The 18,050-nt window shown below is 35.8% G+C and overlaps 1 protein-coding gene across 6 annotated transcripts in view; it reads left to right on the top strand.

Moving 5' to 3' along the window:
- Nucleotides 1-2,671, top strand: part of Fgf13 (fibroblast growth factor 13) — a 509,820-nt gene extending 507,149 nt beyond the window's left edge. For all 6 annotated transcript variants that reach the window (XM_075957507.1, XM_075957503.1, XM_075957504.1 and 3 more), the window contains one exon: nucleotides 1,232-2,671. In XM_075957507.1, the coding sequence (XP_075813622.1) occupies nucleotides 1,232-1,368 (137 nt within the window). In that variant the 3' untranslated portion in view covers nucleotides 1,369-2,671. The remainder of the gene's footprint in view (nucleotides 1-1,231) is intronic.
- The last annotated feature ends 15,379 nt before the right edge of the window (nucleotides 2,672-18,050 follow it).

The following is an 18,050-nucleotide window of genomic DNA, read 5'->3' as shown; positions in this document are numbered from 1 at the left end:
ACAAACCTAGCCAAAACAGATATAAAGATAAAATTGGTAATAGCAATATCAGAGGGGAAGACATAGCCACGAGACAGAAAATACAAACAAAATAGAAGAAATTACCCACATGAGATTACAGTAGAGGCTTATAGTAGTAGTGATCACCTTACCCCCACACATATTCACACTTATTGAAATAAGTATTACATTGTGTTTTACAACTCATTTCCTGGGCCAGAATATCCAAGTTCAGGTTCTAGCTTCATTTTCACTATCAGGGAGATGGGACAGTATTTGTGTTTGTTTGTTTGAAATGAAGTCTCAACTATATAACCGGGCTTTCTTTCTCCTCCCAGTTGGCCTCAAATTCATGATCTTCCTTCCTAAACCTCCAAAGTGCAAAAATATCAGCATTTGTAACTATGCCCCAATATTAACTGAATGATTTTGAAATAGTCCTTTTCTACATGTGCCTCATGATTATCGGTAAAATATAAGTAAGAGAATTCACTGGGCTACTTAGTGATACCAGAGCATCCTAGGCTACAATCAGAATCTATCTCTAATAAAAAAGTGAGTTTCTATACCATAGTATTCTTACAAGGTGATGCATGTACTTCACAGGTATACACTAGTACTGTGATGTATAGCCCAACAATAATAATTGTTATCATTTATTTTTCTAAGAATTATACTAATACTTTTAATCTTAGAGAGTTTCATTTAAAGTATAATAGAAATCAATGTTTTAAAATTGTAAAATTTTACTATTACACTTTCTCAGTGTGTTATAGATTATATTTAAATATCTGAGAGCTTTATTAAGTGTGTTTTCATTATTCCCTGCATATAAAACTGTAAGTGATATAAATTAGGTATTAAAATCCTTTATGTATGACTATATGAGGATTAGAATTTATTTAATTTAATCTCATCCACACTGCTAAGTACTTGCATGTTTAAGTTAAGACATAGAAACAAAATAAAATATTTGTGTTTGTTCCTTTTCGATGATCAAAATTAAATCTTTCGATAATACAAAGTTGTTTATTGTTTATGATATATATATATATATACATATACATATTGCAGAATATAATATATATTGCAGAATGACTAAGTTGAGATGATGAACATGAGCTTTGCCCCTGGACTTAGAAGTTTTAAAATGTAAACTACAGATCTATTTTAGAAATTTGGAATAGTGAAATACATAAAAGGCCTTTTCCACCATCTCTGTGCTTTTCAGTGGCCATGTATAAGGAGCCGTCTCTGCACGATCTCACGGAGTTCTCCCGATCTGGAAGTGGGACCCCGACCAAGAGCAGAAGCGTCTCCGGTGTGCTGAATGGAGGCAAATCCATGAGCCACAATGAATCAACGTAGTCAGTGAGGGTAAAACGAGGGCTCCATAACAGAACCTTATGTCCAGGTGCTGTTGAATTCTTCTAGCAGTCCTTCATCCAAAAGTTCAATCTTCTCATTGAGGTTTAACAAACACACAGGCAGAGTTCCCTATTCTATCTGCCATTAGACCTTGTTATCATCCATACTAAAGCCCCATAATTTAGAGTCAGCTTGTGCAAAAGAATGCCAAGCATTATCAATGAACTAAATCTGGAAGAAGGACTGCCAAATATGATCTCACCTATACTTTGGAGATAACAGCAAAAATATTTCACAGCACCAGTGCCAGTCAATTTGCTTCCCAACTAAGAAAATTTGAAAGACCACAACTATTCTTTAAAAAAATAAAATAAAATTAACTGCTTAAATGTTTTGTAGGAGCAAACGAATTCTGTGAACTGTGTCGTTTTCTTGGCTTCATGTTTTCTATCTATGCTTGATTCAAGTGTACTCTTTAATATAGTGAAACTGTATGATTTCTGAAATTCTGTGGTTCTATCCACTCTTTCACTTAATCCAAAACAACCAAATTCAAGGTTAAATCTGAATTGGCATAGCAGGCTCAAGGTAGCAGTATTATCATGGGTTGTTTTCTCTCTCCCTCTCCACCTTTATCCCTACCCCCTTCTCCCTTTATCTCTCTTTTTCTCTCTTTTTGCTGTTAATTAGAACTGTAGTATTCTGGTCAAGTTCTTGTGCTGTAGTTTGTGCGTAGAAATTGAGTTGTATTGTCAATCCCAGTCAGTATAGATAAATTGAAACGGGATTATCCTCAAGTGTAGATTACTCTTAATTCCATTCGTGTATCATGTTATCTATCGTTGTGGCTTCTTGTGTAAAGACAAGAACTGTGGAACAGTGGTGTTGTCTCTTGTGATGTTCAAATAAGAACTGTATCATCTGTACAGGTACAAGTCCTTCTGTTCTCGTACTTGGCACGTGACCATTGTATTATGTACAAGGTAATGTTGAGACTGGTTCCCCCTAAACAACATATATTATACTTGCTACTGGAAAAGTGTTTAAGACGTAGCTAGGTTTCCATTTAGATCTTCATATCTGTTGCATGGAAGAAAGTTGGAATCTTGGCATAGAGTTGCATGATATGTAAGATTTTGTGCATTAATAATTGTTTAAAATCTGTGTTCCAAAAGTGGACATAGCATGTACAGGCAGTTTTCTGCCCTGTGCACAAAAAGTTTAAAAAGTTGTTTAATATTTGTTGTTGTATACCCAAATACGCACCAAATAAACTCTTTATATTCATTCAAAGAAAAAAAAAAACTTCAGCGTGTGTTTATTATCCATTTAATGCTATCAAGTATATTAGAAACTGGATTTAAAAACTAAATTTCGTAGATAAGGCCACTAGCTTCAGATAAGCTACAATATAAGCATCTGTTTTCACATGAACACTCTTTACAGTGTGTCTCTAAATCTTAAACTTTCAGATTGGGCATTCAGAAATCAAAGTGTACACGGATTTATGGTTTGCCATCCCTTTTGCATTCACAGCGTCATCACTGTCCCTTTGCCTCACTCCTTTCTTCACAAGACTGGATAGCTAACTTCTTCTCTACCTGGGAGAGTAGAAGGAAAATACAAGCCTTCCTTTCTGTGGATGCCTTTTTATCTAGCTCTCTAGCGCTGCTGATGTCTGACAATAAAGGCTTTCGGAGTTGTCAACATGGGAAGAATGGTGGCATAAACCAAACAAAGGGGTGTGTTTCAAAGCATATATAACATAGTTACCATGGCACCAAGAGTTTTTACAGAGAAATAAAGGTGATGATTCCCAAGATGTTTGGGCCGGATTCAGCAGAAGCTGCTCACCAGTCTCATCTGTAGACAGAAGTTTCTGTCCATCCCAGTCCCATAGACATTCAATCCCCTGTAAAGACACAAAAACATATATTAATTATAATCTGTTTGGCCTATTATCTCAGGCTTATTATTAACTAGCTCTTACAACTTAATTTGACCCAAAATTCCTATTTATGTTTAGTCATGTGGCTTGGTACATTTTGTCAGTGGCGTTCTCATCTTGCTTCCTCTGCATCTGGCTGGTGACTGCATCTCTGCCTTTTCTCTTCCCAATATTCTCTTAGTCTGTTTGCCCGGCCTATACTTCCTGCCTGGCTACTGGTCAATCAGTGTTTTATTAAACCAATATTAGTGACAAATCTTTACAGTTACAAGAACATTATCCCACAACACTTAGCCCAGTTACTTTGTGGCTTCATTTTAAGGCCTGTTCCTCTTGCTTCATCCTGTCAAAGCTCAGAAGCATACCTGCAGGGGGTAAGGCACTTGTCTTTCTTGAATTCAAATACTCTTGTATAAGCACCAGTACATTCACTTTACTCCCTATGCTGATCTCCCTTTGGCCATGCAACTTAATTTTGTTTTTTGGCTTTGGGTTGTTGATCTTATTTTTCTATTGTTCAGGAAAATGGTAAGTTACTGGTCATGAACATATCAGCACTTTGTTGTGTCAGGGAAGCCCTTCAAGTATAAAAAGAGTTAAAATGGTCAGTAACAAAGAAGAGTTCTCTTTAAGCTACCTTGCTTTTCATTTTATTTTGTTTTGTTCGAGCAAAGTCTCACTACGTAGCCATATCTGGCATAGAACCCACTATAGTAGACCAGGATGGCCAGGAATTCACTGTAATTCACTTGTGTCTGCTTGAAATTCTTTTGAACAGTTTTTATTTATTAAAACAAGTCAACAAAGAATTCAAAGAATTCAGAACCCTCTATAAGTAGCTGTGATTGTCCATGCTTTACTGCATGTGTGTGTGTTTATGTATATATTCTTTATGGCAAAAATATTGGTCCTACCACATGCTTTATGAAAGTAAAACCATAAAATGACTCTATCATGAAACAAAAGACTGAAAATACTGTTGCTTCTAGGATTTTCACACAAATCAGGTTCATCTGGGAGGATCAGAGGTCCTAGATTGCTGGAGCTTACTTCCAGTGGTCCTAATTTATAGTGGGGCCAAGAGTTTGAAATTCTATCTAGTCCTTTTGTTGTACTGAAGCTGCTGCACTCTTCCTTTTCTTTGAATTAAAGGTATGTTTGAGTCCATTGCATGCTGCAGAATCACCAATATAAGGAGTTCTGTGTAACTTTAAAAATTTAGAATATTCTATTCAAGGCAGACAATCAAGCCTTATTTTCACAGAGCACCTTAAGAACCACAGTGGAGAAGTGGCCCTCAAACTTTTTCTCAGTTCTAGAATCCCACTGTAGTATACACTTGCTTGGTTTTAAACTGGCTCTGAGAAATGTCCTGAAGTGGGTGGTGGCTGTAGTTTGGAAAAACAATGTTCTATGGCATAGCACCTGACCTCACATTACCCCAGGGAGTATGTATAGCTAACCCTTACACTGTGTAGAGCCTAGAATCAAATGTGGAAAATCTTAGTTTCTTCATGATAAATGCAATTCTGTGAAAGCAAAACAAGTTCTCTTCCAACCGTGTACCTCAAGAGGGCTCAGGTACATGTTTTCAAGCATTCATTTCTCAAGTGAATATGTGGAGAGGGTGAATATTTAATGAGAGCATCTTTCCATCTATGGAGGCTGATTATAATCATTCTGTGCATGAGTGGTGGTAGACTCAGAACAGATAATCACTTCGAATAAAGCCTCATAAGTTGAAGTGCACTATTTGTTGGTTAAATTGATAGGTGCTCTCATTAGGATGTTTCAGAAATATCCAGCTTTCTACCAACAATCTCATCAAGAAATCAATATATTGTCTATCATATTTTTCAAAATTTTTTCAACCTCTATTCAATGTCAGCTCCATCTTTTAAGTATTGATTACAGCAGAATCTCACTAGCTACTACCAAAACCTAGACTGGGTCATAGTAGTGCCATAAGATAAAATGATTTATAGTTACAAAAAGAATTGTTGATTTGTAGCCAAGACAGGGCACTATAACCCCAAATTCATAATCATATTTATAAGTATAATTTGTCATGACTCTATACATGAAATATTGTACCATAGTATGGCCTGCTACATTAGCTATTCTGGAATGAATGATACCTAGGTATCCTGCCATGAAATTACCTGGTTACTATTCAAGATTTCTCTATTGCCTCAGGTGTACTTCACTTCTTAATTGTTAAGAATCCTATAGACACACATAGGCATCCTCATGAATATTAACCTTCATCAGGCGATGAAAGGAGACAGAGACAGAGGAGCACGGGACAGAAATCTCAAGGTCCAAATCAGGAGCAGAAGGAGACGGAGCACGAGCAAGGAACTCAGGACCGCGAGGGGCGCACCCACACACTGAAACAATGGGGATGTTCTATCGGGAACTCACCAAGGCCAGCTGGCCTGGGTCTGAAAAAGCATGGGATAAATCCGGACTAGCTGAACATAGAGGACAATGAGGAATACTGAGAACTCAAGAACAATCGCAGTGGGTTTTTGATCCTACTGCACGTACTGGCTTTGGGGGAGCCTAGGCAGTTTGGATGCTCACCTTAGGAGACCTGGATAGAGGTGGGCGGTCCTTGGGCTTCCCACAGGTCAGGGAACCCTGATTGCTCTTCGAGCAGATGAGGGAGGGTGACTTGATCGGGGGAGGGGGAGGGAAATGGGAGGCGGTTGCGGGGAGGAGGCAGAAATCCTTAATAAATAAATAAATTTTAAAAAAAAGAAAAAAAAGGATCCTATAGACAGTAATTCACTCAAAGTGTTGCCTGTATATTGATGACAGAGAAAGATTACATAGTACTACTGGGTCAAATGGTCCATCAGCCCCCTGCCACCTAGTAGCTATGACTAAAAGCATATGCCACGGTATTTGTTTTCTACAAGGGCATTATTTTGCTATGCTGAGGATTAGATCTCAATTCTAGGCAAATACTCTACTACCGAGCTGAATCCATAGTCCTCTGTATATAAACATTCAGTTGTTTTTGTTGTTGTTTTGCTTTTATTGCGATTTCCATTTATGGTTGACACGTTATCACTGACACTTTATTCTCTGCACACTCACCAGTTGTGAGTTGCAGAATTAATTGCTGTCAAATGCACAAACAAACTAAAAGCTGTGCTAAACTATGTGTCTAAAGATGAATTTATAAATCTGTCTGATACCATGTATATTCAACTGAAGAATCAGAGTAGGTTCATTAATGAGATGTATGAACTTCCTCACCATAGATTTTTGACCAGATTTACAGTACTTTGTACTTCTGCTGATGTTGTCGACCTTCAATCCAATAGTATAGAGATTGGTTATACCCAAAACATTCATACGACTATTGCATCCATGGGTAAATCTTGCCATGATAGTCACTGTAGCACAAATTCTAATTGGTTTAATAATAAAAACCCAGAGTCAGATATAGGGGTTAATGCTAAAGATCAGAGAAGCAGAGTGGCTAGCCACTAGAGTTCTTAGCTCTATCAATGCTTAGACCAAAAGAGCAATCCTGTTTCTGTGAATCCACTCTATAAAACCTCAAACTAACTACCAGACGGCATCTGTCTCTATGATTCTTTAGACTGCATCTGAGCTCCTGCCTCTTCCTGCCTTATATTCCACTCTCTGCCCAGCCATATCACTCCTGTCTCTACCTCCCTAGTGCTGGGATTAAAGGTATGTGATATCAAGTGCTGGGATCAACTTCGTATGAGCTCTATTTCTATTTTAGACCAGTTCAATCTTGTGTATCTCAAGGTGGCCTTGAATTTACAGAAATCTGTCTGCCTGTTTCCCAAGTACTGGGATTAAAGGTGTGTGCCACCACTACCTGACCTCTATGGCTCACTCTTGGCTTAGCTCTGCACTCTGATCTTCAGGCAAGCTTTATTTGTTAGATTACAAACAAAATATCACTACAAGTTGATGTGGGATTCCCCTCTGTATGTTGTGAATACCATTGGTTAATAAAGTTGTCTTGGGCCTGTGTAGGGAATAGAGCTAGGTGGGGAAAACTAAACTGAATGCTGTAAGAAAGGCAGAATCAAGTTGAAGCCATGTAGCCCTGCCAGAGACAGATACTGGAACTTTAGCCGGTAAGCCACAGCCATGTGGTGATACACAGATTAATAGAAATGGGTTAAATTAATATGTAAGAACTAGCCAATAAGAATCTAGAGCTAATGGGCCAAGCAGTGATTTAATTAATACAGTTTCTGTGTGAGTATTTAGGGGCTTAGCATCCTGGAACAAACAAGCAGCCTCCTCCTACAACAAATCACAGTTACACTATAAACTAATTTATTTTTCACCAGTAGCCTGCGTAGTACTTTCCAGTTTTATGAAAGCTAGCCAACCAGGTAAAAGCTTTATGTAAACATTCTTGAAGAGGTTTACAACTGCTGTAATTCTGCACAAGTCTTTCTAGAGCATGTAATATTAATGATGTTCAGCTTTAGAATTCTAAATTAACCCTACATCAGCCCAATTTCTCAGTGTCTTTTTTTTTCAAATATTTTCCCCCTGTGTATAAATGTCACAAATGCATAAGCACAAACCCTTTAGTTGGAGATTGTTCATAGGGAGACTAAAACAACCAAACTTAGAAATCCATGATTTTCTGTCTTCAGAAGCAGTCCTGAACTTCCTTAAACTAAGGATTTACCCAGGTTTTCCCTACAATCTGTTAACATGGTTGCATACACTTTGGATTCTAAATAATTATGTATATTCTTAAAAGGCTTTGTTTCTACTTCTACATGAGACTAACCATTGGAGTAAAAACATTGGCTAATGAGTGAATGAGTAGAACTCCAGCACTTCATATATATAAAACTCTGTCATAGTCACCTTTGTACGGAATTGATATTTACAGGCAATACTGTCTTTCATTCTTTGAAAATTTGAAAACAGTAATGGACTAGTCCTCAAAGGAACAGTATGCAAGCTCTGTCTTCCCTTTTAATGTAAAATAGTGACCAGAACACTTTGACCAATATTTGAGCTTTAAATATTTTGTTTTGGTTAGGTTTTTGGTTTTTTGAGACAGGGTTTCTCTGTAGCTTTGGAGCCTATCCTGGAACTAGCTCTGTAGACCAGACTGGCCTGGAACTCACAAACATCAGCCTGCCTTTGCCTACTGTGTGCTGGGATTAAGGCATTCACCACCACCACCTGGTTGAGCTTCACATATTTAAGGGCTTTCCAAATATATGGCCATTAAATTCACCAACATACTAGCATTCAAGACACTGTTCTCTGTGTGTGTGTGTGTGTGTGTGTGTGTGTGTGTGTGTGTGTGTGTGTGTGTGTGTGTGTTGGATCAGAAGACTAAATAAGTCTTTCAGGAAGGTTTAGCTAGACAGAACTCAATGTTCTTAAAGTCATAGTAAATAGCATATCATATGAATAAACTGTGCAGAGGTTTAGTTTTCTATAAACTTTAGATTTCTAAAATGATAGACAGGCATACAGCTACCAAATTTAAGAGTGTGATGAATTCTGTGTGACTGTAGTACACATTAGAGATTCTATATGTATGTGAATATTATAAAGGAAGGTGGAAATATAAACAATTTTCTGTGCAACTATGTTTATGATTTATTAATATGAAATGCACTATTATAAATTTAACATATATTGGGAATCTAAAGACAACGACCTTTGTGGAAAGTTGTATACCAAGAGATTACAATTAAATTAAGGTAAAACACTATAAAATAGCTTGTTCAGAATCTCCAAAAAGAGACAGTGAAAAGGTAAAGATAAACAACATAGAATTTAAAACAAATAGAAAATAAATTGAAGGATTAATAATACGGTTCCATGTTTCAATAAAGATATTTGCCACTGAGATTGCCATCCTGAGTTTGATTCTTAAATCTTATATGGTTGGGAAAACTGACTCTCCAAGTTTGTCCTATGACCTCCATACACATTCCACGCATGCACATATTGGCAAACATGGAAAGGAAAGGTTGTTATAGAGAGAAGAAAATGTCAAAATACAACAGGAGAAATTAATTTTTTTCTATAGAAAAAGAAATAGTGTGAGAAGAATTCAAGACAATTTATTACATGTTTGATAAGTAATTAGAAGTTATAAGTTCTAAGCTTCCCCATAGAAAGAAATAATAATTGAGTGATATTACAATGCTAATTTATTTTATTTGGTCATTACATATTGAATTGAATTTTCACACTGTTCCCATAAAATTCACAAGCTTCATAATTTTATTAACTGAAAAATTTACTGGATTTTCCATGGCACAAAATTCACAGGTAAAAAGCAGCTTTGTTGGATTCATAACAATAAATTATTTGATCTAATTCACTGGACACTATTTCACATTCTATTAATGGATAATTCAAAAGAAAATTAAAAACAATTCCACTCATTTCTTTTATACTTATTTATATGATCTAATTAATTTTGCCATTCATAGTCTACATATATTAACTCACTCATTCTTTATTACCTAACAAGTTTTAGAGCAGAAGGGTAACAGGAGAGTATAATTGGTGTGACTATGCTAAAATAATACACTGCATATATGTATGAAAATGCCATGATATAACCTATTTATATTCTATTTTGCATAATCATCAAACACTAATCATGTTTCCTTTAAGATGATTTCACTCACAGTCCCATCAAAAACAGGTTTTCTACTTGTGGTCACGACCCCTTTGGAAGTCAAATGACCTTTTAATAGGGATCATATATCAAATATCCTGTATATCAGATATTTATATTATAATATATAACAGTAGTAAAAATGCAGTTATAAAGTAGCAATGATAATAATTTCAGGGTTGTGGTCACCACAGCATGAAGACCTGTTTTAAAAGTCACAGCTTTAGGAATGTTGGGAATCAATGATCAAAAAAAAAATTAAAGTCTTAAAATTAAAGTAGTAAAAGAGTTACAGACTGAAAACTGTAAATCACTTTTGAAAAAATGAAAAATATAATAAAATATTGTTAGTCCATGCTGTGATTATTATTGGTTAATAAAGAAACTATCATGGGCCTATGTAGGGAACAGAGCTAGGAGAGGAAAACTAAACAGAATGCTAGAAGAAGACAAAGTCAGAGAGAAGCCAGGGAGACACTGGAAACAGATGCTGGAAAACTTTACCCAGTAAGTGACAGCCAAGTGGTGATATACAAATTAATAGAAATGGGTAAAATTAATATAAGAGTTATCCAATAAAGAGCTAGAACTAATGGGCTAAGCAATAATTTTATTAATACATTTCCCATGTGATTATTTTGGGTCTAAGATAGCCGGGCAGCCAGGAACCAACAAGAGACCCTCTTCCAACAGATTGGCATGCCAACATGGGTAACTACATCCACTTAAAAGCCTGAGAATGCTTAAAAATTAATTCTAGACATAAAAGAACAGAGTTAAGAATGGTTTGCTAGTGGTGTTTTCTTGGATGGGCTCTGTTTACTAGAAGCAAAAAGAGGCATGACTCCTTTAAGAGATATTTTCCTGACTCAGCAGTAGCAGAAAAACTGCACCATTTTGAAATGCCAACTTTCCGGACCATGCTTCCAGTGTGACCTTTTGGCTCTTTCGGGAGTTGGAGAATTTGGATGGGATTTGTGAGAATCATGCTGTGGCTTGCTTGATGGCAATGTGGACTGGCTTTGTGCCTATAAGTGGGGTGGTATGCATGGCTCTTGGAAGTGGCGAGCAGCTCTGCCATGTTAGAATGGGCAAGGCAAGCAGATAGTACCATATTTTCCTGAACAGCAGTGCAGCTTACATTCTTAAGTGCTAAGCATTTTAAGAAGTGCTTCTGGTCAAAACATGATTACAGATATATAATAAAGACAAATTCAGATTTAAAAAAAAAAGATCTATGAATGGGTCACAGTATTGGATTATTTTCCTTTACTTGGGAGAGAGAAGAAAAAGAATATAGACAGTTATAAAAGAAGTAAATGATTAAAAAATGGTAAAGTCTTTAAAGAGACAGAGTACAGCCATAGATTTAAAAAAGTAAAGAGAAATAAACCATGTAAAGATGGAAAATTGACAAAGAGTCTGGAATATGTATATTATATTTTCTTTTGAATTTTTTGATTGTGAAGGAGCTAAATACAGAGAGGCATTTTATTGTATCGGCTGCTAAGCTAAACCAACATATATATATATATATATATATATATATATATATATCTTAAAGATTTCTTGATTTCAAAAGACAGATCTAAGGATATGTTGCTTTGGAAAAGAGGTTCTTCTTTTGTTTCCACAAAGGATGAGAACCTATGGAATCATTCCAGACTTATGTGGTTTTAGGGACCAATACCCCTGAAAGGTTGCCTTGAACACTCTCAAAAAAATTACTTCACTCAATAAATAGCAATAAACAGTTTGGAGAGAACTATGTCCATTTTTCTAAGCATTTTTTATAAATGTTTGTTTACATTTAAAGGGGAATATGCTATAGAGATGTGCATTGGCATGGAGCTTGGTTTGTTGATACAAATTTAAAGTCAAGTCTGCTATATATATTTCTGATCTTGATTACGGTATTGTTTTTGTGCAGCACTTTTAAAAATTAATGTATAATTAAGAAATATAGGTTAATAGATAATTATCTATGATAATAAAGCTTATAGTCATGTTAGTTAGGTTTTCTAGATGTATAGAGATGTATTTCAGATAGATAAGCATTCTTCAAATCTTTCAGAGACCTTCAGAATATGGCTTTTAAAAATGTTTTAAGAGCGTAAGACTTTACATGACAATGAGACACATTTGCTCCTGGCAGGACCAATCTACTTCAAGAGGAAGATGGGCATTGAAGAGGCTTCTTATAGAGTTGGTTAGTCATTTGGGCAAGAAACTGCTCTTGTCTTGACTGCTGAACTTGCCTAAACTGAGATGATCCTTAGGGGTTTCTGCTTCATGAAAGAATCTGCTAGACATACTCCAGGACACAGAAGAAAGTGACTGACAAACTGCCAGTTTAGGTGGAACTGTCTTTAATTTTTTTCTGCTTTTTGGAAAAGTCTGCTGGGTATTACAGGCATATAGGCTAAAGATGGATGCCCCAACAGTACCAAAGAACTTTGGTTGACTGTCCAGGTAGCAAGATGTCTCTGTCAATTCTAGAGTTTTGAATGTTGCTTACAATGAACTCATTGTTTACTTAGGTAATATTATATCCTTCTGGAGCCTTTGATGGTGTTGAAGAATTTATGGTTATAGTTTTCCTTAGTTATGATAAGAAATAACATAGATATAAATACTTTAACTGTAATTCTTGCTTGATACCTGATTGTTATATGTAATTTCACTATTTTAAAGTTAAAACCTTCCTTTTTATTTGAACGGAAAAGGGGATGTGATGTGGGATCTCCCTTTGTATGCTGTGATTAAATAACGAAACTGTCTTGGGCCTGTTCAGGGAACAGAGCTAGGTAGGGAAAACTAAACAGAATACTAGGAGGATGAAGGCAGAGTCAGAGAGAAACCAAGGAGCCCTGCCAGAGACAAATGTTGAAAATTTTACCCAGTAAGCCACAGCCACATGGTGATATAGAGATTAATAGAAATGGGTTAAATTAATATGTAAGAGTTAGCCAATAAGAAGTCAGAACTAATTGGCAAAGCAGTGATTTAATTAATACAGTTTTTGTGTTATTCTTTCGGGTCTAAGCTAGCCGAGTGGCCAGGAACCAACAAGCATCCCTCCTCCAACACATCCCCTTTATGAGTGGGGATTTTACAGAACCAATAGGGAGCATAAGAGGAAGAAGGAAAAAAGATAGTATTTTTGTTAGGAAGACTATTTTATTTCCTTATTTATTACATGTAATCAGCTCCCTTGGCTATGAAAGCAGGGTAGAAACTCAAACTCCAGGGATTCACACTAAATCCCTGAAAACTTGCCTTACTCTAGAGGTCCACCACCTCATCCCATAAGTCCCACCCATATTGTCAAAGGCAACTTTTACTTAACATAATTGTGGATGTTAATCCCATGTACAATACTGAGATATTCATGCTTGACTGAATAAGAATAATACCAGCTATCACATACTTCAAATTGACCCATAACCTGATGCAATGTCTATGAAAATCCAACTGTTGATTTTGTATTAAAATGCAAAAGTTTATCCTGATAATCATTTGGAAAGAAAATACATGAGCATAGCCAAAATGAACACAAAATGCCAGGAAATTTGTTTGTATCACACATAGAAATGACCTCAAATGCATATTATTTATGCATGCACTTAAATATCAAACTCCAAAACTCTAAAATTCTTGAAAGAAACCTAGCCATAAACTATGTATTATCTATTTATTTGAGAACATAATACATTGTATAATTTGTTTTGACCCAATAAACTTATTTCCTCACCGCTGACTTCTTCCATAACCCCTGCCACCTTTCCCTCCCAACTTCCTGTACCTAAAAAGAAAGAAAGGAAAGAAGGAGAGAAGGAAGAAGGGAAGGAAAAAAGCAAGTTACTGAGTCCACTTAATATTGTAAGTGTGGCATGGATGTAGGACAACTAAGGGACCATGAGTAGCCTCTCTGGATCTATAGCACAGAAAGAAACTGACTTTTTCCTCCTACAGCAGCCATAATTTACCAATAGTGCCCATGTTTCCCTCTCCATCCATGCTGGGATTTTGTGACTGGATCATGAACAAGTCTTGAGATTGCTGTCTAAACTACTGTGAATTAAAGTATGTAACTGCCCTGTCAAGTCCAGTATGTTGCCTGTTTTCCCACAGAATCTTTAAAATTCTATCCTGAGCCTTCTGAAATAGAGCTTAAATATGAAAGTGAATAAAGTTGACTGCATCAAAATTGAAAAAAAATGCTTTTATGCTCCAAAATTAATAAAAGGGAAATGGAAAAAACCTACATAATAAAAAAAAAATGTTTGCAAGCCATATGTATATGGCACCGAACTTGTATCCAGAATTAATAATTATTAGTTACTATTCAACAATAAAAAGTCAATGACCTTTATAGATGCAATCAAATTATTTGAATAGACACTTCTCCCTGGTCTATAGAAGAATAAGCACAAGAAAAGATATCCAGCATCAATAATCATTTGAATAATGCAAATAACAATCACAATCAGACATTCATGAACACATTCCCTGAAATGACTAGATTAAAAAAATCTTATATTTCCAAGGATATGAAAACTACAAAATCCTTGTACACTGCTGGTGGGAATGTAAACTGTTGTACCTCCCTTGAAAAATAGGCTCGGTTTCTCACAAAGTTAAATGTGAAATTATGATATAGTTATTTCACTATTGCCTATGTAGGAAAGATATACAAAAAACATTGGCTCTTAAAAATTTATACTTTGAGGTGGCTAGAGACTTAACTCAGTGTACTACTGTTGCAGAGGACCCAAGTTTAGGTCCAGTCCTCACATAAGGTGGCTCCCAAATATGTGTAACTTCAGCTCAAATGGGATCTGATGCTTTTGGCCTCTGCAAACACTCATGTACATATTCACACATAAACACATGATTAAAATCTAAAATTAAAACTTGTACAATGAGCTTAGTATGATGACACATACTTGTAATCCCAGCATTTAGGAGTATGAAGGAAGTAGATGGAAGTTACAGGTCACCCTGCATAATATTATTATTCATAACAATACCCTGTCTCAGAAACAAATAACAGTAACAACAACAAAAATCCAAAATCAAACAATCATTGGGAGTATAGCAAAGTCGTGGTACTGATACCCTTCAGTAATGGGACATTAATTTTAATTGTACGTCAGCCAGTTTCATGATGATGGTTTACATTTGAGTTTTATCTACTGGAACTCTATTAATACTGGAGAGAAGATTCTCTTCAAGGACCCACTTAAAACCCTTTAGATTGTCTTGTGCTTCTGAGGCCAGTTAATTTTAACACTGAACACTTTCCTTTCCTTTGTCATTTTATCCAGAGACGATAGACACAACCAGCCAGCATCATTGTTTTTCTTTTCTTAATTTTGGTAAAATTAAGATTCCTTTTTTTCTAACAAAATGTGAATCAGCATTATCAAATGCAATTGATTAGCTAGGTAAGTTTTTTTTTTTTTAAATAGTTCATACCCTGGACTTTCAGTGATCTTCATGCTACCAGAGAAGTCTTTAGTAGCTGTAGCTTTCATTGAGTTGGAAAGCCAGCCAAAAATACCACCAATCCCACTAAGAAAATTTGTCCAAGTTTTATTACTAAGTAGCTCTTACAACTTAAATTAACCTGTAATTCTTATCTATGGTTAGCCACGTGAGTCAGTACCTTTTCTCAGTAAAGCATTCTCATCTTGCTTCCTCTGCTTCTGAATGGCAACTGCCTCTCTGCCTTTCCTCTTCTCAGAATTCACCAAGTCTGGTTGCCTCACCTATATTTCCTGTCTGTCTAGTGGCCAATCAGTGTTTTATTAAACCAATTCAAATGACAAATCTTTACAGTACACGAAAACATCATTCCACAGCATTTCCCCTTTTTTCTTTTCAAAACAAGAACCCTGAATCTAATCTCTTTGTTCAGCTTTTTCCTGACCACTATCCATAAAAACTTGTAATCAATATTGTAAACAAAGAAAGACATCCATAATCTATTTTTTGGGAATGTGGGTACAGTTTTCTAGGTTACTTCTTGATGATTGGGGGTACTGGTAATCTTATGGGGACCAAAAGAAAATTTAGGATTATGGTCAAATCCTAACTGGAATACCCTGTGAGGCTGAATCAACTCAACCAGTCATTTTGAAGCTGTTCTGGATGTAGAACTCAGAGGAAACTGCAACAAAGGTGCTCTAAGACATTGGATCAGCTGGACCAACTGCTCCTATTGAATAGTTTCAGTTGTCTTCCTCAATCAAACCTGATTTTTCTTAACCCAGAATGAATTCAAGCCTCTCATTTTCTGTGGAAATAAAAGCAGAACCTCTTTCACAAATTAACGTATTTTTTACTTAAATTTTGAAGTCAAGATATTTTTAAATATATATGTTGGATTAATCTAGCAGCATTTATAATCAACTGTCTTTTAGCAGCTGTTGCTCTTTCCTCAGAAGTCAAACAATTCAAAGACAACATAGTAACATACAATATCCATACTCTGTATATTTTCCATTTTTATATGGCTTTTTTATTACTCTATTTCCTTTTTAAGGACTTTATCTAACATTTTCCTTTTTTTCTCCAAGCGTGCATATATATTTAAAAACACTGTAAGCAATTTAGAAGTTTATTTGACTGAATCTCTCTTTACTATATATCTCTATCTTTTCTCTGACCACATGAGTCTTTAATATGCTAAACAGAATGACTAGGATTAAAGAAGTGGCTTTGGTGGTTGACTCTGTCCCATTTCTTAACTTTCTGAGAATCTAACATCATGGCGGAGGTACTGGTGGAAGTCACATTTATTTCTACAACTCTGCAGAATTTCTAGGTTCATGCTGCCATCAAGGAGCATGCTGCTGGCTGCTCATAAACCACATTGAAGTTTTTGATGGCAGAGTCTCTTAAAAGAGCCACATGCTTTTTGCTGCTTATTCTGGGTCAGGAAGCCTCTCTTAAAGGAGCCACACCTGTGCTTGTGTCTAGCAAACAAAGCCCACCTAAGAAGATGCTACTACTAAGAAGCTGTTCTTTTGTGTCTAAAATCCTTTCCCAAGTTCTCTCAGGATTTATGTAGATGTATATTTCACAGGTTCTAATAGGTTTTAATAATAAAAGCCTGGATTCAGATATAGGGGAAAATGCTGAGAGATCAGAGAGATGAAGTAGTAAAACCATAGCAACCTTACCTACTCAACTTTCCAACCAAAAAGAGACTGAGCTTCTTTCTCCTCCCATCTTACCACTTCCTCTCTCCATCCAGTCATATCATTTCATGATTGTCTGTACAGACCTTCAGACCTCTGTGGTTAGCTAGTGTCTTGCTCCACCCTCTGATCTTCAGGTAAGTTTCATTTGTACAAATAAGATATTGCCACATAGTAGCTTTCTTCTAAGTTCCATAAGATTGAATTAAAGAGGTTATAGTAGGGCCTGTATCGTGGTGAAAGAGATCTATGAGTTATATTTCACAGTGTAAAATAAAGGTATAAGGACAAAAATGAGACTCAAAAGACACTTAATATTTTCTCCTTGCTATTGTTGCTACTACTATTTCTATTCTATTATTACATAATATCAACTGGAAAGTAATATCAGTATATTACAAGAAAGACTCCAAAGTACCTAGTGTATTGGTACCTTAATCTGATTTCTAGAAATGAAACATATTCTTTGTCAGTTTTTTACTTGCTTTGCTTGGGCTGAGCATAGTGGCACACTGGAGGCAGGGTAGACAAATCTTTGTGTGTTTCAGGTCAGCCTATTCTACATACTGAGTTCCAGGTAAATCATAATTACTTTGTTTGTTTTTCATATTTGTGAAGAAAAAAACTACTTCTATTTAAGTATGGTCTTATACAGATTTCTTGAAGTTTGTGTTAAACATGAAGATGCATGGACATAAAGAAGGAAAATTAAGCATGCCTGTGTGTGATGCAAATGTCTTGCTGCATTGCTGCATGTCATATGTCATTGAATGTAGTATACTTAAGTCCAAATATTATGGTACAGTTTAATGTGACAAGCTCAAAAAATTAATTTCTTTATCTTTTAATATAATAT

This window comes from Microtus pennsylvanicus, chromosome X, assembly GCF_037038515.1.
Source record: "Microtus pennsylvanicus isolate mMicPen1 chromosome X, mMicPen1.hap1, whole genome shotgun sequence".
Lineage (NCBI taxonomy): Eukaryota > Metazoa > Chordata > Mammalia > Rodentia > Cricetidae > Microtus > Microtus pennsylvanicus.
This window is presented reverse-complemented; position numbering and strand designations above follow the sequence as displayed.